This window comes from Linderina pennispora (genome assembly GCF_002104995.1).
Source record: "Linderina pennispora strain ATCC 12442 chromosome Unknown DL89scaffold_14, whole genome shotgun sequence".
NCBI lineage: Eukaryota > Fungi > Kickxellomycota > Kickxellomycetes > Kickxellales > Kickxellaceae > Linderina > Linderina pennispora.
Genome location: NW_024468262.1, coordinates 410,227 through 435,415, shown reverse-complemented (window position 1 = coordinate 435,415; position 25,189 = coordinate 410,227). Strand labels below are relative to the sequence as shown.

The window sequence follows — 25,189 nt, the reverse complement described above, 5'->3', positions numbered from 1 at the left end:
GTGTATATGGCACCAATGATTTTATATATAGACGCATCTGGTGTAGCCGCACAGGTCGCCTTTCCTCTTTTCCTCTCCTTTTCTTGAGTGCTTAATATTGCCTCTATAAACCCTCATTTACTAAACACAAAAGCACCAATATACGTAAACCGTCCAGTGCGGAAATAGCAAGTCTTGGCTTGAGCATCCAGCATCATTCATGGGCAAGAACAGGTGACTGTTGCACATCTGAAGTTTCTTGGCGAAGATGAGAAACGACTTTAAGCAGTGCTGCATGATGCCGTTTATTGCAGCAGCGATATAAGGCCAAGCGGATCGCCAAGTCAACTTGTGTGGAAGCGGGTTGACATGCAGACGCGAGGCCAATTGGGTACATCACTATTGGCTAGCGCTATCTTGTTGCCCTCTCTTCTCTCGAATTGCTTTCCATTCACCTCATTCTGAAGATTACATAAATGGATAGCGCTAAGCAACAGTCAGACAGTTTGCCCGAGTATGCGCTGGTGGACACAGCCACTGCACGCCCAATAGAACTCAGTATCGACCCGCCCCAGCAGCGCCAAAACACAAGTGGTAGCTGGTTCCGAGCCATTTCGCCCACCGACAACTCGAGGTTCTTTGAGTCGCACCTGCCACTATATCAGTGGATATGAAGAGCGCGGCCATGGTTGCATTCACTGGGAAGTCGATAACTGGCCATATCTCGCCTACTCTGCATATAGCCGTGTGTTTGTTGTGGCTGGGCAGGAATTCCAGGTTGCGTTCTACCCAAAAGGCACCAATATTGCAGACTATACATCAGCTTTTCTGGTGGCTCATCCAAACGAGGACGATATCGGGTGGTCAGCCTGCGTTTATTTTGCGCTGGTCATGTCAAATCCGTTTAATCCGAGCATCAGGCGAGTGCAGACGTTTGAGCATCGGTTTTCTGCTGCGGAAAGACGGTTTGGCATGGATGAATTCGAAAAGTACAGCGACTTGGTCCGTTGCCAGGGACCAAGGCCGGTAATTGAGCAGAGCTCATTGAGGATTAGTGCATACGTGCGGGTAATCGAGGATGAAACCGGGAACCTTTGGGATGAGCAGCTATTGAACGGCCAGAGCCCACGACATCCTTGACATTGGGATAGCTGAGACAGCCAGACATGCCCTAGTGTGAATGCTCTACTGCAGGTCCTGTTCCATATAAGGATATTCCGGCAGGTTGTATTTCTTTCGCCTAGTCATATTTCGGGGGATAGCTTCTGTCTCCCCGAATCACTTCGACACCTATTCACAAGTCTACAGACATGGAGTAAACCGGCTGATTCTCGAGTAGTATGTGACGCACTCAAATTCATGGATAGTCAAACGTCAGAGATGCTTGGGACGAGGCGTATCCTCAACGACATCATCGCATCTCTGAGAGATACGACTGAAGAGAGTCCAGCTGCTGGGGCTATTTCGATATTGTTCCAAGCAACTAAACGCTACACCCTAACCGATATGTCAGGCAACAGGTCGAGAGCTTGGACGAAGTAACATTCACGACTTGAGCATCGATACTGAGGGGTGCAGCGACGTGAGCCAGGCTCTTGGCAGATACTGCAAACCAAAGAAACTCTGCATCCATCCCTGCCTCTATCTTTGAAAAGACTGTTGCATTTGACAGAATACCGCCAGTTCTCCACATTCACTTGAACCGTATTTGCAATAACAGCAGTGGCAAAGGTGGACAGGAGCTTGCACATCGATTCGATTATCCGCGGATGCTTGACCTACAGTCATATGCCTCGGACCATGCAGACCTGTCGCACCCGTGGATATACAGGCTCTACGCGGTCTGTTTCCACAATGGCAAAGCACACCAGGACCGGTATTTCGCCTGTAGCCTGCAGCTAAAAAGGGCATGGCAACTGGGTGACATTTGCTGACGGAGATGTGCAGCCAGAGCACGATCGGGATGTATTTGATGCGCACCTTGATCCGAGCCCAGTGGTGATCCAGAGGAGCAGACCGCCGCGGCTTCATTAACAGAACTGAGAATGTCTACATGCTAGTGTACATACGTGATGATATATACGATACGATTCTGAGCAGTGACGAGCTCTGGTCATTGAACTCCAACTAATGAAAAATAAACTCTATTCCCCACCTCAATCCCAAAAAATTGTACCATACTTTTAGGATTTGTTCTCGGGCACCTACCCAGGGACCCATGGCCCACTAGACGTCATATTAATTGGTGCAGCATGCTACTGTTCTACGCTATATACCAATGGACTCGTTCTTCTCATTCCACGCATCCGAAGCCCCTGAGGCACCCACTAGCGATGACTTTCTTCTTGCACATATCCAAAGCACGCCAGACACTCAACCACCGTCGGCACCCAGCAGCCAGCCTATTATCAGCCAGCGTTGCCGACCAAATACATCCGCTGATCCGGCAGCGCAAGCTCGAAACACCTGAGGATATTGCAGCATGGATTGCTGAACGCAAGAGCAAGTATCCAACAAAAGATGCCTCTGCGAAATCGCCCACCAACACAGCCGAACAGTCAAATAAACGCAAACGTGAAGAGGAAACCAACCCGTTGAACATGCTAGCTGGCTACGGGTCTGACTCGGACTCGGGTTCGAGTTCAGATAGCGCGCCCGAACAAACGTCGGCAAAACCAAATATCAAAGCCGCGCCGTTCCTGCCAAAGAGCATGGCGCCGAACGAGGATAAGCGGAAGCTGCGTGTATGCAAGTACTTTTTGAAACGGTCGTGCCGTAAAGGCACTAAATGCCCGTTTGCACACCCAGAGTCGGTCAAGCAAAAGCAAGAGGAGAAGGCGGCTGCGGAGGAACCAGTGGTACAGCGCACAGGCAGCCTGCTGGGTATGCTGCTAGCAAAAGACATTGAGCGAGAAAACTATCGGATCTGGCAGTGTCTCAAGCACATCGTCGAGAGCGAGTACTTCCAGGTTCCGGTTAAATACGATCTTTTGTTCAAGAAATGAAGAGCTTAGTAGTTGTACACTGGCAGGATCTGGTTGAGGCGGACGGGCTGGCGGCACAGTGGGCATTCCGGGTGGGTCTGGCACCACTCGAAGGCACATTTCCAGCAGAACAAGTGGCCACAGGGCGTGGATGCGGAGTGGCTGCGGGGCGATAGGCAGAGGGTGCACTTTTGAGCGCTGGATGTGAACCGACGGAGCGCCTCCATGTCTACATCAGAAGGCTCGCCAGTCATTTCCTCGTCGTCTTTGGCCACCTCAGTACCCTCTTCGACATTATCCTCATTATCCTCATTCTTCTCATCCAACCTCCCCTCAGTCTTTTTCTCGTCGGCCTCTTCCCCAGTCTTCTCGTGGGCGAATTCCGTCACCGACCACTTCAAGGTCCTTTGGCTCGTCCTCTTCGTCTTCATCATCGCTATCCTCATCCTCGTCCTGTCCCTTTTTCCACAACTGCAGCGCGGTCTGAACCATTAGCTGCACTGCCAGCAGTGCACCCAAAATCTCGTACCCACTGTCCTCCTCTCCCTGCCGCAGCCTCCGTGTGAAGACGTACTGAATGCCCGTGATCCTTTTCGCGAAGCCGTAGTACGCACCAGTAAAGTAAAACACCGCCAAATGTGCCATGCCCAGCTTCTTCCACATGCCGCTCCGCGACCATGCCTGCACTCTCTCCAGGGCCCCTTCGGTTTTCCCTGGCTTCATCTGCCCTCTACGCAACCGACGCTTCTGCAGCCACATGCGCAGCTTCGCCAACACGCCTAGCACACCGAACCCACCGCCTGCCTGCAACACGACCATGAGAAAGCGGCGTCCAAACGCCGGGTATGTCAGGTGCTTGTCAACCTGCAGGATCCCGCAGTACTCTTCGCCCAATGTCTGGGCGCCTGTCAGAGTAGTCAGGGCATAGTAGAGGAGCTTCGATGCGCCTTCGATTTGCTGCTGGTGTGTAGCGAAGTACCGAGTGCCCTTCAGCTGCTGCACAACCTCGCCCAGCCCGCTTTGGACACGCTGCTGGTAGAACAGATCCTTTTGCGCAGACCGCACAATATCGGGCTGGCCTGAGTACGGGAACTTGAAGTCGCTGCGGGGCCGGGCGATGCTGTCGGCAATAAGGTCGGGGCTGGTATCCTCGATGACAACATCGACCTTGACGGGCTCCACAGCAATTTCTACGTCTGCAGCACTCATTGGAGGAAACTGGAGTAATAGTACAAAGACACCAAACAAGTGGAAAAGGTGCGCGTTCAATTAAGAGTAAGAAAGAGAATATGAAAAGTTCGCTGCTGGAGAGAAAAAGCGACGAGAAAACAGCCGCTCCCGAAATAGAGACTGCTTATCTTGAACACTGACACGTGACAGCTACTTCTTGGATCTGAGGCCAAACCACGACCTGCCCTTCCCTGACGAGTGGCTCAATGTGCTCTCGACAGTGACAGTGGGCGGGACCACCATGCCCTGGCTGCTGGCTCGGTTGCTTTCAGGCGAGACCGACTGCGAGAACCTGGCTATGTTCGCATCTGGGTGGGCCCGCCCCAGCACCTGCGCCGACTGCATGATTGTGCTGCCCATCTGCGCCGTGGACGCCGACGGTGTGCGCATGCCCGACGGGCTCATCGGGCCCGGGCTCATAGCCACAGGGCTCATGTTGTCGGAGGTAATGCCGCCGTGGAACGACCGCGTCGTCGAGATCAGCGGTGGTGGGCGCGCTGGCGCAAAGAACTTGCCGGGCGGACCCTCGGGGTTGGCGGGTGGCTTCTCTAGCTCTGGCTCCGGCACCACCTGCTCCTCCTCCACTTGCTGTTTGGCCTCGCACGCAAGCCTCAAAAGCCCTGGGCAGATCAAACCGCAGCGGGTCAAAGTCAGTGCGTTCATAGAACAGCACATAGCCGGAGCCAAAGTTTGGGGAAGTTGCCAAAGTAGTTGTATAGCTCGTTCTCGTCGATGATGTCGACGCAGTCGTCGTCGAACAGAATCCACTTGTTGCCTGAGCGTACAATCGAGATGTAATGGCCGTGGTAAGGTCCGCCGCCCAGGTGCACCACGATGGCGCTGAGTGAGTACAGCAGGTCCTCGGTCTCCTCGGTGGTGTTGGGCACGCGCAGCTCCGTGGGGAAGTTGACACGGTACGACAGCTTGACGTACCGCCCCAGGCCCTCGTGGTACTTGAACCGCTTCAGGTGCAGCGCCAAGGATGTTTGGCAGCCGCTTGAGCCGCATCCGCCGCTTCGGCCTCCTGGAGCCCACCACAGTTGTCACAGTAAAACTTGTTGTTGTGGCAAGAGAAGCTCGCCTGCTGCGAACTGGTTTAGGCAGTTTGTCACCGACGTGTTCTCGTGGATATCCACCGACACGTCCAGCAGCGTCTCGTCACGGCTTGTCACATTCTCGCAGCTCAGGCACTTTGTCTCATTCGTCAGCAGCCCCTCAAACAGCGTATGCACCCACGTGCTGCCACGGAACTTGTTCGGCGCATTGATCGGCGCGCCCGTGCACCCGTCCAGCTTCTTGTCACGGTATATCTTGTCCACATTCTCGACAATTTCGTTCAGCAAATAGTTCAGGAACTCGTGCGCGTCCTGGTGCGCATTGCTGCGGAACAGCTCGTTGCACTCCTTGAGCTTGCCGATGAACCGCTGCGGCGATATGCTGCCTGAGCGCTGGATCCGCGTGGATATTGACCAGAACAGGTCCTTCAGCGACGCAAACATCGAGTCGTCAATCTGGTACTTTTCTGCACTCGACAGATCCTCGGTCAGGATATCAATCACGGACCGCTCTCGCTGCTCACCACCCGCATTGTCCGTGCCATTTCCCGCCTCCTGCGACCCGCTCAGCTGTGTGGCATCGCTCTGGCTCCGGTCCTTCTTCCGCCGCAGTCCAGATGCCCGGTCCCGCAACGACAGCCCATGGCTCTTCTCGTTCGCATTTCCGCCTTGCTCCTTAGGCGTCACAAAGTTGCTACTGCCTAGCATGGCATTGTCGCCAGTGGCTGTTGCCCGTCGCTGCTGCTGCGGCTGCTGCTGCTGTTGTTGCTGTTGTTGCTGCTGCTGACTTGGTCGTTCTAGTGTTGGTATATGCGTGTGCGATGCGCTGTGGTGGCCCTGCGCACTAGGCAGCGTGGGCAGCTGCCGTGGGTACGGGTAGTTGTTGACACAGTCACGGAACGTCTGACAGAAATACAGTGCCTGTAGAATCGAGCTCGCGTAGCAGGTATTGCCAACGTTCACCTAGCCCGTAGTACCGGTCGTCGTTGTCTGGCCAGTCCGACCGGCCCTGCCCATTTCCGGCTGTTGCCTAGATTTAAGGAGAGCGAGAGTATGAGTAAATGCAAAAGAGGGATATGAGCGGTGCCCAGAGGGCTTTGAAGCTTACAGTTCCGGTCGACCCGTTCGACCCATTCCCAGCGCCACTACCACCGCTCATCCATTTCATAAACGACATTATCCAGAAATTTATAGGTGCTGAAATTGAACAATAAATGAAAAAAAAAACAGGGGTGGAAAAGAGTAAGGAAAAGCAGAAAAAGAAAGAGAAGGCGGTACCCACGAGTATGATGACGACGTGCGACTTCAGGGGTAGAATGTCAGACCTCCTCCATTGGCGCTGCCAGCCCAGACATGCTGGCTATTTTGAAAACTGGAGGAGTTCCTGATCAAAAGGTCCTCGATGACATACCTGTCCGGGATGTGATCAATGTAGCGAGCACCTTAAGCTGTCAGGGTAGAATTGTGTAGCAGAGCGGCATTATGTGCGAATACATGCACTTTTGTAAGCTGTCCCCCAAAGAGCAGCCGCTTGATTGCTAGCAGTGGATCTCTACTAGAGACGGCTAGCAACCCACCGGAGAGGGCGGCAGGGACTATGCTAGATATATGCAGAGCTCTTCACCTGGTAATTTGGCCAGCGAGAGTCATAGCGCACATTGGCTGGCTAATCCATAATCGATCCTCGCTGGTGAACACGGATATACGATTTCTCGTACTTTTTCGCCGAGAGAAATATAAAACGCATTTTACAACATACATCACCTCTATTCTCTAGGATGTCTGATAAGCGCGAGCTCTTTGAACAGTCATCACAGTTCCGGCACTGGCGCTACACGCCCAGCTCGCTGAGCGCCCTGCGTGCTGCCAACAATCAGCAGGGAATCGCGCGCGTGCGCCAGAGCCTGCTCGCCGAATCATCGCTCGATGGCAATTCGGCACGCACCGCCGAGGCCGAAAACAACATGCTGACGCCAGCGGATGAGCTTGGTCTGATAAACTACTACCTGCAAAAGATCCGCGACTATGCGACGGTCTACAAGTTCAACAGCACGGTCAAGGCCACCGCAATCACATTCATGAAGCGGTTCTACCTGCACAACGTCGTGTTTGACTACCCGCCAAAAGGCATCATGCTAGCATGCCTGTACCTGGCGACCAAGGTTGAAAACTCGTTTGTCAAGATTGATGATTTCACAAAGCCGCTGGCGCGCACAAAAGTGACCAACAGCGATGTGCTCGATTACGAGTTTGTTGTGACGCAGAGCTTGCAGTTCGATCTGGCGGTGCACCACCCGTATCGGCCGGCGTATGGATTCTTCTTGGATATGCAGACATATGTGGAGGACATCACAGTGTTGCAAAAGACATACGAGCTGGCGCAGAAATACATTGACCAGGCTGTGTTCACTGACCTGGTGTTTTATTACCAGCCGGCCCAGATTGCCTTGGGCGCGATCAAATTGGCAGCAGTCGAGACGCGGTGCGATGTTGACCAGTACTTGACATCGCAGTTCGATGCAAGGGCCCTGGAGAGCCTGTATCCAATTTTGGATAACGTGCAGGAGGAGATCCGAAAGTACCAGCCGGTATCGATGAAGGAGGCCCAGGTCATTGACCGCAAGCTGATTCTTTGCAGAAACCCAGAGAAAAATCCGAGCAGCAGCCTCTATAAAAGCAAGAACCCAGAGGTGCCGTATGTGTCTGACTCTGACTCTGACTAGGACATGCATGGGCGAGTTACATGCCATGATAATTGTTAACTTGGGGAATGAGTGGTTATCGAATATATGGAAAAATAACTTCTCAAAAGTGACTGAGGGGAAGAAGGAAGGCTGGTCGTCTGTCTGGCCTTTGTACGTATGCGCTTCGGCCTTGTCTATGGTGGCGCAGGGGGACTCCGGACCCCGAATGTCAACAGCACCAATGGCCCGACACCATGCGCCGATTCGTGGCAAGGGATGGCGCGACAAGTTCAAGCACCATGGCTTTGAAGTCTATCTGATCGACGAATTCCGGACATCGTCGGTGTGCCCGTTCTGCTGCGATAAGTCACTGCAGACATTCCGGCATGTTCCCAATCCGCGGCCCTACCAGAGATCGAAGAACCCAACTGTGAAGTGCCATGGCCTTCCCCGCTGTACAAGCGAGTCATGCAAGCGGGCCATGGCACAATGCAGGCGGGCCTATTCGTCTCGGCTTTTGAACCGCGATCTCGCAGCGGTTCTAAACTTCAGACTCATTTTCCAGTCACTCTGTGATTCAAGCAGTATTCCTGAACGGCTCCGTCGTTCTACGGCCATTGCTGCCGATGCTTCTGGCACCACCCCAGCAACAAAGAACCGCGCAAGAGGCGTGCAGCAGCAGCAGGCGATTCTGCTGCCAGCAGCAGCGAACCAGCGCTGAAGCGCCTACGCTGAGTAGGCCACCAAGATGGGAGATATCCATGATCGCCATTGCACCAACAACCATCCGACACGTTCAAATGACCGGTTCACCGTGATGCTTTTATCGACGTGTCAACCCATGCTGACTAGCAGCCGAGCTCGCATCGTGAGTAGAGTATTTCTAGTATTATTAAACGGTTCCTGAAGGATATGTGACTAAGTGATATGTGACTAAGTAATATGTGACTAAAAATATAAGTATCATCAGCAGTCGGTGTTGCTGCGCTCCATTCTGTTGTGGTACCGGCCTAGTGTGTATGCGGCACGGAACTGCGGGTCACGCTGCGGCCCATCCTCCTCCCCGGGCACAGGGTGATCGACCATCTGGTACGGCCCCGACAGCTGCTCCATCGACGGCCTTTGCAATGCGTCGCCTACCGACCACTTGCGCAGTGTCGGCCTAACAGCGCTGACATTTGCATACCACGATGTGGCGCGTGAATGCGCACTATTTGTGTTTGGGATCCCTAGCGATACTTGCTGCTTCTGCTGCGCCGGCTCTTTCGTCTGCTGCTGCCAGGTAATTGGCGGCATTGGAGCATTACCGTATGTTAGTTTCGCCGACCCAATCTCAAATCTGGGTGCTGGTTTACGCGCCCCACCAGCAACCCTCGATACCCTGCGCTTCGGAACCGGCAGTGGCTTTGTATACGGCGTCAAGCCATGGTGAGTGCGGAACTTGGGTGGGTTCTCGCTAAACACTGGCGTCAGCTCAATACTGCTGGTGTCAGAATCCAGGTCAATTGCCTCGATATTGAGCCTTGACGGGCGCACCGTAATCGAAGGCAGGTTTGACGTCAATGTGTTGCTGTTGGATGATGTGCTGTCGCTGCACAGCATAGCTGAGCCGACCTCAAACTTGGAGTGGTGCTCGCTGGCCGGCGAATGCATGCTGGCCTCCTCAGACCGCCGGACACGAGTAGTTCGAGTACGACTTCAGGACCACGGTGTCAAGCGATGATAGCTCACGCGACCCGTTCGCCCGATAAATCCCCAAAGCGGGCGCATCGCCTCGGCCGCCGTTGGCAGCCGATGACGCAACCATCGGTGACACATGGACAAAGTCGGCAGAGCCTGGCATAATCGGCGTGGAGATGACCTGGACAGAGCTCCGTGCAGTGACAGGCCGTGAGATCCGCTTCAGCTCCTTGGCATGCGACAGCGGCATCAGCGGCGGGTCAGTCGCGCGCCTCTTCCCGCCACCGCCGCCGTATTTCTTTAGCTGGCGCTTCAGGCTCCGGCTCGTCAGATTCTCGGTCTTGCTGCGCAAAAACTCCCACCCACGACGGATCTTGCTCTTGTGCTGCGGGGCTGGAAACGGCACGTACACGTCGCGCAGGCTGATGGTTGGGAATCTCGCTCACAGACGCGTTGATGCTCGACCCGAAGCACGACTGGCTCGGGCTTGCTAGAGACGACCCGGTGGTTGGCCGTGTGTGCGAGATGGTTGCGCGTGCAAGCTCAGCCACCAGCGAGTCCACTGTGGGGCGCCGGCGAATTCAGCGTATGCATTACGTGTTCGTCCGAGCTTCGGCTTCCACTGCCGTATACTCAGCCTTTGTCGAAAACCGCACAACCAGCGAGTCCATCTGCGGCGTCATGGTGGGCGACTGGACGGGTATCACGTGCAGGTACACGGCCGGCGAGCCCTTGCGGTGTGCGATGTCCAGGACCTCCACTACCTGGCACGGCCCTAGCACTGCTGTGTACCGCGTGCCTGGCAGCGGCCGGGCATCCTGCGATTTTGTGGGTTGGGCCGGTGCCCGCGGCCCACCCTGGTGACGACGGCTTGGCAATAACCAGGAAGCTGTCAAACAGCCACATGACACCCGGCTCCTCCTTCGACAAGAGATCGGGCTGGCCGTTGTCTAGCTGCGGCATCGACGTTTTGACTGGCCCGCTGTACACGAGCCGGTGCTCGCCGCTCAGGTACGGTGTCCAGTCGATGTCGCGGATAGACTTTGAGAGCGCGTCCAGGCATGCGTAGCTGTCGAGCTTGGTCTGGGTATCCTGGATCTTCTTAATCCACGCGTCAATCTGCTCGACAACCATCTTGCCGTTTGCGTACTCCTGCGACCAGTCGTCACTGGACGCCAGAAGCGTCTGCAGAAGCAGTGGGTATTTGAGAAGACGCTGGAACGGCAGAACCATGAACGATTCCATTGGCAGGTTGCGGCACTCGGGCCGCCCTTGCCGCTCCTTCCAGAATACCATGAAGTGCGCCGACTCTTTCTTCAGCTCCTCCACCAGCCTCAGCGCGTTGTCCTGGTTGCAAATGTACTTTGCGTATATCTTAAACTGGCTGACAAACGGCAGCAGCTCGTCGGCAATGTCCGAAACTACTGGGTACTCGCGCCGCTGCCTCTCCATGAACGCGGCATTAATCGACTCGTGCAGCACCAGAATCTCCTCGATGTTGCCAAACATCAAATCGCACTGCTCTGGAGTTGCTACCTTCAGGAACCGCATCGGCTGCACGAATATGTCTACCAGAACCCGCAGGTCCTTTATGTAGTCGGCCTCGGTGTGGATAATCTCAAATATGACTTCCTGCCGCCGCACCTGGCGCTCGTCGAGGCTGTTGTTGGCCATCTCGCGCGGTGTGAAGCCCTCGCGCCACAGCATACGCGCCTTTGCCGGTCCCGCTGGCCAGCCCAGTCTCGATGCGGATATCCAGAGAGGGACGCGCCGAGGTCTGTGTGGGCGGGACGGCTGGGAGCTGCTGCGCACTCGTGTCGTGGCTCATGGTCCGGGTCAGCGTGGGGAGCGACATACCCAGGGAAAGATGAATAGAAATAAAAAATAAAGGAAGGTACCAAGAATAAATAAACAAGAGGGTGTTGCGCGAAATGTGCAAAGAGCAAAAAACAAAGGGCAGAAAAACAAACGAGGAGAAGAGGGCGGGCGGTGCCGTGCTCCTGTTTACGAGAAGCGGTCTCCCTATATGCGCCCTTTTGCATGTGCGGTCGGAGAAGGAAAAAGCTGCTGGTAGTCGATGAGAGCGCACGCAACAACCATTCGAGGACATGAAGAGCCATGGTGCCGTCGCCCTATTGTCGCTATGACAATAATAGCCTCGCATCGCCCGCACTTTTTTAAACCTCATCGGCGCAAAATGAGCGAACGACCGGGCGTGGATATAGTGCCGACTGGGACCAAAGCGCTTTGGGAGCAAAAAGGAGGCAGTCGACGCTCCTTTTTTGGGCCCTAAAATAGAGCCCGGCGGCCCTTGACGCGGTGATTGGCCAGACTGCCTTTTTCGTCAGCCGACAGGTTTCAAGCCCGATGCTCGCAATGTACGAGACATGCACTATCCTCCGTCACATCATCAGCAGATCAGGAGGAATTAATGAAATGGATATGGAGTAGAAAGATAAAAAGATAGGGCTCCTAGAAGGTAGCAAACAGATGCCGGTATGGGTCGACGCCAGGCTCGGGCGCTGGCTCCTGCGGCGGCTCCGGGTACTTGTCAAAGTTGCATGTGTCGCCGGGATGCCTGTGCGGCGGCACAATAGGCGGCGGCACGCGCTTCTCCACCAGGCTCTGCCAGCCGATCATGGCAAACCACGGATGTCGCTTCACGTCCTCGCCCTCGCCCTGCAGATTGCCGAGCCGCTTGCTGACATCGGCGTTCAGCAGCCGCCGGATCAGATCCTTGGCCGCTGGCGAGAAGAACGACGGGAACACAATCTTGCCCTCCAGGATCTTCTCGTATATTCCAAACGGATTGTCGTCGTAGAACGGCGGGTATCCGGCCAGCATCTCGAAAATCAGGATGCCCAGCGCCCACCAGTCGACGGCCTTGCCGTGGCCCTTGCTCTGGATGATCTCGGGCGCCAGATACTCGGGTGTGCCGCACAGCGTCCATGTCCGGTCCACCACCTTTTTGGCGAACCCGAAATCCGTCAGCTTCACGTGGCCGTGCTCGTCCAGCAAAATGTTCTCGGGCTTGGTGTCGCGCCAGATGATCTTGAGGCTGTGCAGGTAGTCGAGCGCTAGCACGATTTCCGCAGAGTAGAACCGGGCCACGTCGTCGGGGAACCGCCCGGCGCGCCGCAGGTGCGAGAACAGCTCGCCGCCCGGCACGTACTCCATCAGCATGTACAGGTTGCGCTCGTTCTGCATTGTCCGCTCCAGGCGCACGATGAACGGGTGTCGCTGCCTCCTCCAAGATGTTCTTTTCGTTGTTGATGTGCTCCACCTGCTTGAGCTTCACCACCTGCGATTTCCGGAGCACCTTCATTGCATAGTACCGCCGGGACCGCCTCGACTGACACAAAAACACGCGTCCAAAGGTGCCCGTTCCTACAAATACGAAAAAGAAGCGATTGTCCGTTACTGAGGTGCGGGCCATTCTGGGAATAGGGGATTCCAAAGCGGATTCATGAATACACGGTCCTCCAGGACCGTCCACCCCCACCCTCTGAGAAGCGCAAACAAAAAGGAGCGCAGACAATAACTCCCTCCCCCACGAGCAGCAGGATTGTCGGTGCCTTACCAAGAGTGTTGAGCAGCTGGTAGTCGTCCAGCGTGCGCGCGCTGGAGTCCTGGGTATCCGGTGACCATGGCCTGCTGCATCTCCATGTTCTTTGGCTTGGCAAACAAGTGCGGCTGCGCGTATGCAATCTGGTGCTGCGCTGGTTGAGGCTGGTTGCTGGGTGTCGCGGGAGTCGGCTGTCCGCTGAGCATCCCTTGCGGCTGCTGGTGGTAGTAGCTGAGGCCTGGGTGGCTGCTGCTTACGACCGGCACGGGGATTCCGCTGTGGTAATTATACGCACTCGCCGATTGTGCTGCCTCGCTCGAATTATCTTCTACCGAGACCCGCGAATACTTTGATAGGCGCTTTTCTCCTTGCTCGCTGCTCTCGGCGCTGCTCAGACGCCGCTTAGGTGCCGATGGGGTCCGCTCTGCGCGTGCTGCTGTGGGCGAGATGGGGTGCTCACGGGTGTTTTCACGCGGTGTCTCCACGTAGATGTGGTAGCTCTGTAACGCCGGCGAGTTCTTTGGCTGCACTCTGAGCGCGCTGGTGCCGCTGGACTGGTTGGTTGTTGCTGAGGAGCTGGTGGTGTCGGGTTGCTGTGTGCGCGTGGCTTTCAAGTGTGCGAGCTTTGCATTCAGGCGCCCAAACATTTGGTGGTGGAGCTTTGCAAAGAACCCCAATAGTGCGAAATAAAAAAGTTATGATATGGAAGAAGAGCGATAATGCGAATAGGTGTCGCTGGTCAGGCGGAGGAGAGGAGGGAAGCGCCCGTGTTTCTTGCCAATCTCTGAGAATTTTTTTGGGGAGGCAAGAGATGCCAGCTCGCTGGGAACAATAGTGGCTGTATAGCAATTCGTAAGCTCTGCCGCTTTATCTACAGCTGGACCGCTGCATAGAGGCAAGCTTGCCTCCCCCGCGCGCAGCAGCCCGGTCCTCGCCTTCTCCGCACGCAAAAGGCCCGAGCCTTCGGCATCATCGGGCTGTGTTTCGCCAATGAAACCCCCGCAATCCCTGGCAATTTCGGTACTCTGCAAGCCAAAACACAAGGTTCTAGCCTGTGCAATATCCCCCTTCCCTGTTTGCTGGCGGTTTTTCACAGCCAGTGTTTGCCCAGCCCTTTGTCGATGTCATCTGGCGCAGCTGCCAACCAGCAAGCCATCGGATTCGATAATAGTTTGCCCGCATGCATTATTAATGCCCGTCAGGCCCTTGCACGCTGCTGTCTTTTCTTCTTCAGTTTTTGTTCCTTCGCTGCTTTCCCTACTTTACATCCTTTCCCACCGCTTGTAGAAAATATGGCAAAGACCCGCTCAGCGCCCCACGCCAAGGCGCCACAGAATCCGCCAGCTGCCGACGCAGCGCCGGCATCGACATGGGCATGGACCAGCGCCAAGATAGCCGTGCTCGGCGCAGCTTGCATCGCCGCCTACATAGCGCGCGACCCGCCCAGCGTGCTTGGCTTTCAATTCGCAGCCGGGCGAGGCACCGGCGGCGCAGAGCCAGAACGTCGGGTTCATGGCAGCTGTGCTGAAGAAATCGCAGGGCCAGAACATCTGCAAGCCCGAGGGCTTCGTAATGGACACGTACAGCGACTTTGACTCAGTCGAAGCCCTGAATCGCCGTGTGTCCAAGCCATTGCGCAAGCTGATAGAGACAAAGTTCTTCCGCACGCTCAAGGTCGACCTGTACAAGCCGTGCGAGTTTTGGCGCACTGAGGGATCGTGCTTCCAGCGGGACTGCATTGCCCAACCGCTGGAGGACACGGAGGTGCCAGCGATTTGGCAGGCGTCGACTGTGGACCAGAACGACTTTGGCCCGTTCTTGGTAAGTTTGCTTGGAAACCAGGATACTCCTGGCCGGCTCATCATGGCACGCCACGTCGCATTGCAGGCAGTCCAATCACACAGGGCAAATCCATCCACCCGGCTTACTAATTTCGATCTGGCTTTTATTAATAGGGTGCGTCTCCGCGGCAGCACCGGCCCGAGTTCACCGACAAGGACTTCACCATCGTTAACGACGAGTCGTTCGGCGACGGGATCTGGCTGGACCTGGTCACGAACCCGGAGCGCTTCACCGGCTATGCGGGCGCCGGCGCCAACGCAATCTGGATGAGCATCTACCAACACAACTGCTTTGGCGTGCAGCCATATATCCAGGACACAGCCGGCGGCTGGGGCAGCCAGCTGGTGAACCTGGACGGCAAGGCAATGCCCTTTGTAAAGCCGCCGCCAAACCACCGCGAGCTGGTGCCGTTCCTGGTCAATCTTGCCGAGGAGGAGCGCGGAATTACGCTGCCGCAGGATGTGCCGCACGAGTACCGCATGTTCTACCGGGCTGTGTCTGGCCTGCACGCCTCGACGTCAACGCACATCTGCTCTGACTACTATAATGCCACGTCTGGCAAATGGGAGCCGAACCTCAACTGCTTTATCTCGCGAATCGGCGCCTTCCCCGACCGCCTGCAGAACATATACTTCAACTACGTGCTGCTGACGCGCGCAATCCAGAAGATGGCGCCGTACATTGAAAAGTACGACTACAAGATCGGCACACCTGCCGAGGACAAGATGGTCAAGCAGCTGGTGCCGCGTGTCCTGAAGGAGGTGAAGAAGGCCGGCCTGGTGTTTGACGACTCGGAGCTGTTCCTTGGCCCAGGCGGCAGCGCGCTCAAGGCCGAGTTCAAGGACAATTTCCGCAACATCTCGCGCATCATGGACTGCACGGGCTGCGAAAAGTGCCGCCTGTGGGGCAAGACCCAGACCCTGGGCATTGGCACTGCACTGAAGGCGCTGTTTTCGTACAAGGACAAGGCGTTCCGCAAGAGCTTCACCGCCGTGGACTTTAAGCGCAACGAGATCGTGGCCCTGATCAACACGTACTTCCAGTTCTCGCGCAGCATCGAGGCCATCGAGAAGTTCCGGGCCATGTACCAGGACCTGCTCACGGACTGGAAGGCGTCCAACTAGATCACGGACTGGAAGGCGTCCAACTAGACGGGCGGCGGCAAGTAGATAATAGCAAGTCGAGTAATTCCTCCCACCCCTTTGTACCAGTGCAACTTTTTATTCCCTTCATCCATTAAACTCCTCAATCCTATCCCCATAGCTTTGTGATGCCGATCGGGCTGGGCTGGGTAAGGCTGTGCCTGCCCCCCGCACATACGCCGTGGTTCGTAATATACTCAACTCGTCTCAACTCATATACAAAACATTTCTGAAATGGCTTCGTTGCTGGTCTCGCCTGCCGAACAGGACTATATCACACGCGGCGTGGAGAAGGGCATCCGCTGCGACGGCCGATCGAACCTGGACCGGCGCCAAGTGACCCTGCGCACCGACATGATCTCGCAGGCCAACGGAAGTGCACGCTGCCGCACAGGCGATCTAGGGCTGGGCACCGACGTGCTGGTTGGCATCAAGGCTGAAGTCAACACATGGCAGCCAGGCGAGCCCGAGGACCAGGGCTCAATCGTCTGCAGCGTCGAGTGCTCGCCGAGCGCCGCCCAAGAGTTTGAGGGCCGTGGCGCCGAAGACCTGAACGTCGAGCTGACGCAGCTGCTGGACCGAATTCTGAACGGCCCCCAGAGCGGCATTGATCTGCAGAAACTCTGCATCATCCCGAAGCAGGCATACTGGGTCATCCACATCGACGCGCTGGTGCTCGATGTTCAAGGGCAGCATTGTCGATACGCTGATGTGGGCGACGCGTGCTGCGCTCCTGTCGACAAAGCTGCCGCGTGTCGTAGTTGAGACCATCTCGGATGAGAACGGCGATACGCAGGCAGAATTTGACGTTGTCGACGACCCCGAAGACGTGGCTCCACTGGAGGGCGCCGATAACCTGCCCATCACCGTTACGTTCAACCAGATTGGAAAGCGCTATGTTCTGGATGCGTCGGAGCAGGAGGAGGCGATTACGCAGGCCAAGATCACCGTGGCCGTGTCCCCGAAGCGCGAAATCTGCGCTGTCCAGAAGGGCGGTGTTCTGCGTGGCTTTCCCGCCCTCGCTGGTGTCCTGAGATCCTGCAGACTGCCCAGCGCGTGTCGCAGGAGGAGCTGAAGCGGTTTGGACGCGCTGTACGCGGCGGCCAAGGCAGAGGCGGCACGGGGCGGTGCCGAGGCAAACACAGGCTCGACATTCCTCAACCAGTTTTGATTAGCTGATTAAATACATTCCGATCGATCGGCAGATCGCTGCCAGCAAGTGTGCGCGTTTTAGAAATTGCTGATTTCGAGGGACTGGCGGCTGCGAAGCGCTGTGGCAAAATCACATTGCAACGCGGGCCGCTGGTGAATCCGCCTTTCACTACTAGCCACCTGTTTATCACATCTAAAATGGTACGGCGAATCTATCGTGAATAACAGGCGGCTGAGCGGGGCTGAGCCAGACGCAGGGATGGATGCGGCAGGAAATTGGGGGAACGATTGGATTTGAGCTCTCCTGCAGTCTGGCCGAATTGGTGGATTTGGTGAAATGGCAGAGGAAGCCCGCGGAATTAGCTGGACCCCAAAGCGGTAGCTATGCGCAAAATAGTTGCAGTGAAAGAGTGACCTGAAGCAATTCGATTAGGCAGAGACACGAACCCCCCAGGCTGCCGCATTCCATCCTGCTCCAATGCGCAATACCGAAGAATGCGCGAGAACTTGCAATTTGGTACCGTGGCGCTAAAACATTCCTCGCACACTCCCCTGTTTGCGAATTGCACATTATATAGGCCAAGCAGATTCAGGACATCAAGAACTTCCTCGAGGTCACCCGCCGCAAGGACGCCCAGGCTGTCCGCGTCAAGAAGAACGGCAAGATCGTGAAGTTCAAGGTTCGCTGCTCGCGTTTCCTGTACACTCTCACCGTCGCCGACGCCCAGAAGGCCGACAAGCTCCGCCAGTCGCTTCCCCCAGGTAAGTCGCTCAAACGCACCCAGTCCTAAGCGGTATGCTGCAGCAATGAAGTGCATATATTCGCTAATCATTATCACCATTTCATATGTCTAGGTCTCTCGGTTGAGGATGTCCCCGCGAAGAACAAGAACTAAGTTAGCCCACGCCATAATCCTCGAGGGTTCTGACTGAGGTTTGCATTTTTCTGCCTTGTTCTGTGTTTTTTGCACGCTCTAAAAATACAAATCCTTCGCCTTTTTACATGGGTAAACATGCAACAAACCATCGTATACATGACATGTGGGACAGAGATATATATGCGCCACATACCCTTTCACAGGCAGATGGCGGACATTTGCCACAGCGGCAGTTTCGTGGATAGCGCCTGTCAGCGTATGGCCAAAAAAGGAAATGCGGGTCTATCAATGGCTTGCCATCGGTGTCTGTAGCTCTACATGCCAGATGCCTCGGATTTTTGTGGCACCGGGAAGCGATAGCAGTAGCTGCTCCGAGTGGGGATGCCCTATGATGTCATCCATCAATATAGGGAATATGCACATCAGTTCAAGCGCAAATAGAGCGTTCCTGCTATTAAATGTCCCCTTGCTACTAGCGCCAGAGGGACAAGGAGGGGACCCTACTTGCTTTTAGCGAGTGCCAATGAACCTATGCTGCTGTCATAGCTTAGCCACGCAATATGAACCACGCATTTCCAGCGTAGCACGCAGTAGCCTCAATAGTCGAAAGGCTAAAAGGGACCTTTTAATGAATACTTCTAATGACGTTGATGCAGAGTGTGTAAAACGGTTTGCTCAACAGCCAACCCGCCCCTATCTGGCGGCGGCTTCAGCAACCCAAGCCACTGTGGAAAACGAGGCGGTGGTTGGTTTCTGGGATGCTAATACTCTGCTATACTAAATGCTATAGCTTCAGGAGTGGAGGGTCAAGGCAGCTGGCGCTGGCAATGTTTGAAAAGCAGTTACACCCACGCCTTTATTTCCACTAGAAAGTGGGATGCGGCGAACCACCAAAAGATTCTTGTGCTTTTGGAGACTTTTCTCAAATGCATCTAGTAGAGTGGAGAGACGAGAGAGGGGAGGCGCCGCCCGCCATGAAGGATTTGAAAAGGGAGAATGTCGTTTTTTCGTCTCGCTGCTTAAAAGGTACTAAAGTGCAGCAATACGGGGAGCATTGGCGTCATTTTTCTTCTTTCTCTGGACCATACCTCGACACCTACTCCTTTATTTCGCTCTCTCCACCTAAAGTGTAGGGAGTTTTCGAAAGACGCACTACATATTTTATATATTCCATCGCTATTAATAACGGTATATAGACGGCTCTGTACTCTTCTCTTTTCTACACGCATAGACACCATATCATTCTCACGTATAAGCATTTGCACACACCATGTACAAGAAGGCGCTGTCCAGGCTCTCCAAGCTGCCCAAGATCGGCCTGACCAAGGGCTTCTGCATCACCCATCCCAATCTCAGCGCCAGCATCGTCGTGGTAGCTGCATTCATGGGCATGTTCTTGGGCTCAGGCGTGACAAACTCGTATGGTGTGTTTGAGGAAGAATACGAGAAGCTGTTCAGCACTGAAAACACCGGTGCCAGCAGGTCCATATCGCCGGCCATCGCTATCGGTGCTGTGCATGTCTCATCCAACTACCTGTTTACGACCATTGCTGGAGCGCTCTGCGAGCGGGTGGGCATGGGTCTGACGACGCTGGTCGGCGGAATTATGCTGTCTGCAGGCCTGTTTGCGGCTGGATTCTGCAGCGAGGTAAGAATAGCACGCTTCGACAGCGGTCTCTTGGGGAGTCCAGTGGGACACCGGGCTGTGTTTTGGAACGGGGATGTATGACAATATCGATATGCTATACAATCGTATCTATTGACAGCCACAATCTGCTTCATTGCGATATTTACTTTAGGTATGGCAACTCACACTGACGCAAGGCATTCTGTCGGGCGCCGGCGTCGGCACGGTATTCATTGTGGTCTCAACAATTCCAACGTCATGGTTCCGCAAAAAGCAGGGCTTCCTGATAGGCCTAGTGCACTCGGGCTCAGGCGTTGGCGGGCTCGTTCTCGCTCCACTCACGCGGTGGCTGATCAACCAGTACTCGCTGTCAAACGCAGTCAAGATCCTCGCTGTGATCCTCGGAATCGGCATCGCACTGGTCAGTGTTGGAATGAGCACTAAGCCAGGAAGAGCTCATCGAGGCAGAGGCCGCAGGCCGAGGAGCTCGAGAACTGCGAGATGGCATCCAATAGTGACGGGATGCTCGAACAGCAGCCTCCGATTCAGCAGCCTTGCTGCCAAAAAGCGCCACTCGGTGCGCAGCTTTGGTGTGCGCGACGTACACAGCACCAAAGGCGTCCTGCGGTCCAAGGAGTTCTGGTTCCTGAACGTGGCCGTGATGCTGGCGGAGGCTGGCTTTTATGTGGTGCTGTTCTTCTTGCCCGGTGTACTCGATCGGCATTGGCCTCACGAGCGAGCAGGGCGCCCTGATCACAGGTGTGGCGAATGGCGCGACGATCATCGGACGGATCACGATCGGATACATCGCCGATGTGGCGGGCAACGTCAACATGTTCTTCGTCACGCACATGCTGGTCACGATCTCGTGCTTCTTTGTGTGGTACCCGGCCAAGTCGTTCATGATTATGATGATATTTGCATGCGTGTTTGGGCTGTTTGCGGGCAGCCTGACGCCGATGGTGCCACTGTGCTCGGTGACACTGTTTGGCCAGAACGGACTGGCAAACAATGTTGGGTTGTTGGGGATTGGGATGGTGCTAACCACTTCGGCTGCCCCTGTCGTCGCCAGGGTCCTGTACGAAAAACTCGGACAGACCAGCAGTGGATACGGCACAGTCGCGCTGTTCTGCGGCGGCGTGTACTTGATCGCTACTCTAAGCATTCTGGCGCTGCGTATTGGGGTTTCGCGGAAAGTCTGGCTCAAGATCTAGTAGCTGGTTCCCACGCACATATTGCCTCTTTCCAGTTTCTAAAGAAATCTCATGTCCCTCTCCGCTATTGGTGGCATTGTGCTGCAGGTGCTGCTGCATGTGCGAGACATTGGGTGCAATGGCCAGTATGCATGGCGAGCCGGCGGCTGCTCCTGCCGGCACATGCGCTGGGCAAAGGCTGGCCTCGGAGCACAGACTATGCGCGAAATAAAAATATCCCCCGGGCCTTTTGCGCAATATAACTCAAAGAAGTCATCTGACTGCAGGGGGTCTTGAAATAGCCATGGGCCTGCAGGCAGGCGCAGCGAGGCCAAGACTCGTGCTTATTAATTGTCAAGCGCTGGCAGGGCAGGGCGTTTTGGCGACGCGTCTTTCCCGGGCTGGCCGGCGGGTGGGCGAGTGGAGTTGCCAAAAGGGTGCAGCAATAGGCCCGGCCTAGCACCGCACAATGAGGACAGATGAAAAATTTGCCCTCCCCTCTCCACAGTGCTCCAACTGCCAAAACAGCCCTTCTCGAGCGGGGGATCCCGTGATAGGCTGGCCATGAGGCCACTACAGATGACTAATTTTTTCGTCTCTGCCCAGCGGGAAATTCTCTGCTTTTGTCTCCCCTGAACTTTTTTGTTCTATTCAAATTTCCACACCTTTTTTGTTGCGAAACTATGCTATCATTTGCCCAGCCAATTCTCTCCAACTCTTTCTTGTTTGCCGAAATTACGTTTGTTCACCGAGTTAAAGCTATTGCCTCGCCCTTTATCCTGTGAGGACTATTGCCAACTGCGCTTTTATTATTCATTTTCGCGTCTGCGAGTGCTCCCTTATTATTGCCTATTATAGACCAGCGCTCGCTTCTTTTTTTCTTTCCAAACATCCCCTGCGACCAAACATACGCTTTTCTCCTTTTTCTCACATTTTATCCACTATTACTACCCATGAGTCAGTGCAGCACGCGTTCGGTTCTGGGACCCCGCTCAGCAAACTACAGCAACATCGACACACCGCGCGCGCGCCGCCGTTCTCTGCGCCGGCGTAATAGCAACACAGTGCCGGTTATTGCGGTCCCTATTACAGACGCTATGGGACGCGCAAAGGGGTCGTTTTTGGACAGCAGCATCCTGCCAGCGCCTGTAGTGTCGGCAGTGGATTTTATCGTGGACATGGCGCAGTTCTTTTTCCCGTCGCTGTTTCTGGCGTGCATTGACTGCGAGTGCCCGTCGCAGCGCATCGCCTTACCCGAGTGCCTGCTTGGATTAAAGAGGCCGTGGTTCAGTCCGAGTGCCAGCAGCGTGTCTGACGAGCCCGGCGACACCTTTGGGTTCGATCACAATCGGTGTGCAACGTGCGCTTGTCAGTGCCAGTGTTGCATTAGCCGGTACTGTGCCGAGTCAGCGACGGCGGCATCGTTGGATGTTCCGGAGCCTGGTTTGGCGTGCCAACATCGGCACCAACACAGTTGCTGGTCTCAAAGGCGTCAGCCGGGATGTTGTGGACGACACGCTGGGCTTGGTTGGCGCTGCGATGGCCTGCCCCCCGCCGTACGAGCAGCAACAGCAGCAGCAGAGGTATTATCAGCAGTCCCGAAAAAATCAGCGACAAGATGCTCATCCACGATGACCACGCCCAGGTGGCTGAAGGTGGCGGCGCTCAGAGTCACATTGAGAATTCGCGCCGTGCAGCAGCGCCAGTGGCGTCGGATATCTCGGGCCCCACGCATGCTGGCGACAATCAGCTGGCGTACATCCAGAAGCTGGAGCGCCGGATCCGCAAACTGGAGCTGGTCAACCAGCTGGTCGAGGACGCATACTACGAGGTCAGCCAGCAGCTGGCGGCTGAGCGGCAGTCAAAGATTTTCATGCGCAAGGTGATGACCCTGCAGCATGACCAGGACATGGAGACGCTGGTGAAATCCCTGCAGGAAAACATGGCTGCTGCCTCAGATGATGAGGATGGCAAGCACCCGGCCTTTGTTATCCCTGGTAGCGGCAGCGATCAGGAGTTTAGCGACACCGACAGCGCCAGCTTCCACGTCAAGCTTGGCTTCCAGATGGAGCGTGGCAGCAAACCCGCCAGCTCGAAAAACGCCACCGCATCTGCCTCTGCTCCACTCGTCTCCGATTTTGCACACCACCTCCGATCTGTCGCCGCCGCCATCCATCCGCCGCAGCGCCTCTGACAGCACGTTTATGTCATCTGCATCCAGAAAGGTTATGCTGCCCGGCGACCTCGGCATTGACTTCCTTACCACTGCTTGGGAGGTGGATGAGGAGGACAGCGACGTCGATGTCCAGTTCGACCAGCCTGAGAGCCAGCTCGAAGAAGCCGTCACCGACGACAACGACGATGCCTGGGAGAGCGAGGAGTCCGAGGACGACTCGGACATCGACGAGGATGATGATGATGATAATGCCCACGAGCTACAGATCGAGTTCATGTCTGTCCCTGCCCATGCCATTGATGCCGAGTCCAGTGACGATGATGCCGATACCGAGGAGTCTGACAACGAGTCTGAGGCATCCGAGGATGTTGACTCGGACGAGGATGAAGACAGCCACGACATCACAATCTCGTTTGAGGGCTTCCACCACGATCCCAGCACCGGCGAGGATGCTACCATGGAATGGGAAATACACTCTGAGGGCGAGTCGGAGACCACCGACAGCCGGCGCTACTCGATATCGGATGACGAGGCTCTGAGCGGCAGCGACTTTGACTCTGTCGACTTTGGAGCCCCTCCCCCTGCCGTGCTGGCTACCCCGCGTGCGCGTACTCCAATTTGGCGTGCTGCGGCTTCTGAGGTCGAAAGCAGCGATGAGGCGGAGCTGTCTGATGATGGTGCGAAGGCTGTTGACCCAGTCAAGGCCGTCATCGACCGCTACTATGCCCGCACCGGTATCCTCGACCTGGCCGCGGACATCGACGACATCACTATCACCGAGGACGACTCGGAAGGCGAGGCTGAGTCACCCGACGAGGACTTTATCCGTCGCCACACTCAGCGCCAGCGCGAGCAGTCGCAGTCGCAGCCGCAGTCCTCAGCTGGCGATATCATGGGCATCACCGAGGCCGACGGCAGCGTCCAGGAGCGCATTGCGACGCTGCCTGTGGACCAGCGCATCGCAAAATTCATCTGCCGGGCGTCATCACACCTGCTGCAGGGGGCTCGCGGCGGGCTCAACCCAGGGTTCATGATGAACAATATCCAGGAGCTGGCGGCTGAGTTCGGCTCGACTCACGAGTCTGTGCTCTGCGCCTTTATCGAGTCTCTGTACCGGCTTGTCGAGTCCACCGCTGACTACTCGGCCAGCGACGCAGTCGCAAAGGCTGTCGCCGATGTGCAGGAAGCTGCCGCGTCTGTCGCTGGCACTCGGCCTTCGGCTCTGTCAAAGAGGGTAGCGCGACGAGATCGGGTCGCCGCTGCAGGCAGTGATGCGCATTGTCAAGCTGTTCCACGCATTTATCGTCAGGCAGAGCGACCAGGACACAGTGCTGAGGCAGCTGGAGCGCCTGTCGCTGGCCAACCAGCGGGCGCGGCTAGCCAAGCACGCCGTGCTACTGCGCATCATGTACGAGTCCGAGCTCATTGACAAGAGCCCGATCGTGCAGTGGTACGAGTCGCCCGAGTCATCCGACGGCGAGGACGATGCGCTGGCAGCCGAGATCCGCGAGCATGCCTCGCCACTGATTGACGAGATCTCGAGCAGCGACGAGCAGCTCCATTTCAGCAGCATGCCAAATCTGTCCAGGGCTGGTGGCGCGCTCGTGCACCGGCAGCCTGTCGCCGGTCTCGGATGAGAGCACAACGCTGAACTCGCAGTCGTCGGACAGTGAGAGTGCGCCGAGCGGCATCATTCACGACTTTGGCGTCATGCACTCGAATGGCTCGGGAATGCTTGATGCTCACGCCAGCGGTACGTTGGACGCTGCGCGGTCATAACAAGCACTTGCACCGCCGGCATCATCACCACCATGCTCGCCACCTGGCAGCTGGCATCGACTCTGCGGACTGCCATCAAATCGTCAAAGAAGGTCACCTTTGTTGTTGGGTAAACGCATCTCCTTATCCCGTCATCTTTCTTTTACTTGTAACATACTTCACAATTCGATTTTTTATACATTGCAGCATAGATGTATCGTTCAAATTGCAGTGAGCCTGCGCT

At 55.7% G+C, this 25,189-nt stretch overlaps 15 protein-coding genes across 15 annotated transcripts; 9 read left to right on the top strand and 6 right to left on the bottom strand.

The window, feature by feature from the left end:
• Positions 1-10: 10 nt before the first annotated feature.
• On the top strand, positions 11-2,132 carry DL89DRAFT_269924 (cysteine proteinase). Its single transcript, XM_040888482.1, is given in 7 exon segments — positions 11-356; positions 464-622; positions 645-1,047; positions 1,144-1,517; positions 1,598-1,866; positions 1,886-1,977; positions 2,024-2,132. 7 exon segments carry the CDS (start codon positions 349-351, stop codon positions 2,108-2,110), a joined length of 1,392 nt encoding a protein of 463 aa, XP_040740844.1. The 5' UTR covers positions 11-348; the 3' UTR covers positions 2,111-2,132.
• A 98-nt stretch (positions 2,133-2,230) lies between these two features.
• Positions 2,231-2,991, top strand: DL89DRAFT_269923 (uncharacterized protein). The gene is given in 2 exon segments (XM_040888481.1): positions 2,231-2,361; positions 2,381-2,991. 2 exon segments carry the CDS (start codon positions 2,258-2,260, stop codon positions 2,982-2,984), a joined length of 708 nt encoding a protein of 235 aa, XP_040740843.1. The 5' UTR covers positions 2,231-2,257; the 3' UTR covers positions 2,985-2,991.
• On the bottom strand, positions 2,988-4,267 carry DL89DRAFT_269922 (uncharacterized protein; the record flags this gene model as incomplete). The annotated part of the gene is made up of 2 exons (XM_040888480.1): positions 3,357-4,267; positions 2,988-3,331 (listed from the first exon to the last, which is right to left on the bottom strand). The coding sequence occupies exons 1-2, from the start codon at positions 4,170-4,172 to the stop codon at positions 2,990-2,992; spliced, it is 1,158 nt and encodes a 385-aa protein (XP_040740842.1). The 5' UTR covers positions 4,173-4,267.
• A 301-nt stretch (positions 4,268-4,568) lies between these two features.
• DL89DRAFT_279099 (cysteine proteinase) lies at positions 4,569-6,487 on the bottom strand. The gene is made up of 5 exons (XM_040889549.1): positions 6,357-6,487; positions 6,123-6,211; positions 5,478-5,720; positions 5,249-5,432; positions 4,569-5,155 (listed from the first exon to the last, which is right to left on the bottom strand). The coding sequence occupies exons 1-5, from the start codon at positions 6,423-6,425 to the stop codon at positions 4,853-4,855; spliced, it is 888 nt and encodes a 295-aa protein (XP_040740841.1). The 5' UTR covers positions 6,426-6,487; the 3' UTR covers positions 4,569-4,852.
• Positions 6,488-6,997: 510 nt separating this feature from the next.
• DL89DRAFT_238033 (cyclin-like protein) lies at positions 6,998-8,047 on the top strand. Its single transcript, XM_040884981.1, has one exon. It carries the CDS (start codon positions 7,027-7,029, stop codon positions 7,969-7,971), a length of 945 nt encoding a protein of 314 aa, XP_040740840.1. The 5' UTR covers positions 6,998-7,026; the 3' UTR covers positions 7,972-8,047.
• Positions 8,048-8,898: 851 nt separating this feature from the next.
• DL89DRAFT_259986 (uncharacterized protein) lies at positions 8,899-9,585 on the bottom strand (the record flags this gene model as incomplete). The annotated part of the gene is made up of 1 exon (XM_040885735.1): positions 8,899-9,585. The coding sequence occupies one exon, from the start codon at positions 9,583-9,585 to the stop codon at positions 8,899-8,901; it is 687 nt and encodes a 228-aa protein (XP_040740839.1).
• Positions 9,586-9,687: 102 nt separating this feature from the next.
• Positions 9,688-10,176, top strand: DL89DRAFT_61116 (uncharacterized protein). Its single transcript, XM_040891870.1, has one exon. The coding sequence runs from the start codon at positions 9,789-9,791 to the stop codon at positions 10,104-10,106; it is 318 nt and encodes a 105-aa protein (XP_040740838.1). The 5' UTR covers positions 9,688-9,788; the 3' UTR covers positions 10,107-10,176.
• Positions 10,177-10,245: 69 nt separating this feature from the next.
• Positions 10,246-11,286, bottom strand: DL89DRAFT_259985 (Dbl homology domain-containing protein; the record flags this gene model as incomplete). Its single annotated transcript, XM_040885734.1, has 1 exon — positions 10,246-11,286. One exon carries the CDS (start codon positions 11,284-11,286, stop codon positions 10,246-10,248), a length of 1,041 nt encoding a protein of 346 aa, XP_040740837.1.
• Positions 11,287-12,084: 798 nt separating this feature from the next.
• Positions 12,085-12,819, bottom strand: DL89DRAFT_259984 (protein kinase, X-linked; the record flags this gene model as incomplete). The annotated part of the gene is made up of 1 exon (XM_040885733.1): positions 12,085-12,819. The coding sequence occupies one exon, from the start codon at positions 12,817-12,819 to the stop codon at positions 12,085-12,087; it is 735 nt and encodes a 244-aa protein (XP_040740836.1).
• A 369-nt stretch (positions 12,820-13,188) lies between these two features.
• DL89DRAFT_259983 (uncharacterized protein) lies at positions 13,189-13,824 on the bottom strand (the record flags this gene model as incomplete). The annotated part of the gene is made up of 1 exon (XM_040885732.1): positions 13,189-13,824. The coding sequence occupies one exon, from the start codon at positions 13,822-13,824 to the stop codon at positions 13,189-13,191; it is 636 nt and encodes a 211-aa protein (XP_040740835.1).
• Positions 13,825-14,689: 865 nt separating this feature from the next.
• DL89DRAFT_305651 (endoplasmic reticulum oxidoreductin 1) lies at positions 14,690-16,346 on the top strand (the record flags this gene model as incomplete). Its single annotated transcript, XM_040890894.1, has 2 exons — positions 14,690-14,998; positions 15,151-16,346. The coding sequence occupies 2 exons, from the start codon at positions 14,690-14,692 to the stop codon at positions 16,141-16,143; spliced, it is 1,302 nt and encodes a 433-aa protein (XP_040740834.1). The 3' UTR covers positions 16,144-16,346.
• Positions 16,347-16,395: 49 nt separating this feature from the next.
• On the top strand, positions 16,396-17,340 carry DL89DRAFT_275807 (uncharacterized protein; the record flags this gene model as incomplete). The annotated part of the gene is made up of 3 exons (XM_040889359.1): positions 16,396-16,812; positions 16,850-17,158; positions 17,197-17,340. 3 exons carry the CDS (start codon positions 16,396-16,398, stop codon positions 17,338-17,340), a joined length of 870 nt encoding a protein of 289 aa, XP_040740833.1.
• A 554-nt stretch (positions 17,341-17,894) lies between these two features.
• On the top strand, positions 17,895-18,104 carry DL89DRAFT_226401 (ribosomal protein L38; the record flags this gene model as incomplete). Its single annotated transcript, XM_040884810.1, has 1 exon — positions 17,895-18,104. A coding segment is annotated over one exon (210 nt), but the record flags the coding sequence as incomplete, so codon positions are not given.
• Positions 18,105-19,461: 1,357 nt separating this feature from the next.
• DL89DRAFT_259980 (MFS general substrate transporter) lies at positions 19,462-21,032 on the top strand (the record flags this gene model as incomplete). Its single annotated transcript, XM_040885731.1, is given in 3 exon segments — positions 19,462-19,839; positions 19,991-20,896; positions 20,916-21,032. The coding sequence occupies 3 exon segments, from the start codon at positions 19,462-19,464 to the stop codon at positions 21,030-21,032; spliced, it is 1,401 nt and encodes a 466-aa protein (XP_040740831.1).
• Positions 21,033-21,493: 461 nt separating this feature from the next.
• DL89DRAFT_269912 (uncharacterized protein) lies at positions 21,494-25,152 on the top strand. The gene is given in 7 exon segments (XM_040888479.1): positions 21,494-22,416; positions 22,451-22,567; positions 22,608-23,083; positions 23,103-23,211; positions 23,233-24,385; positions 24,426-24,769; positions 24,804-25,152. 7 exon segments carry the CDS (start codon positions 21,965-21,967, stop codon positions 24,964-24,966), a joined length of 2,814 nt encoding a protein of 937 aa, XP_040740830.1. The 5' UTR covers positions 21,494-21,964; the 3' UTR covers positions 24,967-25,152.
• Positions 25,153-25,189: the final 37 nt, after the last annotated feature.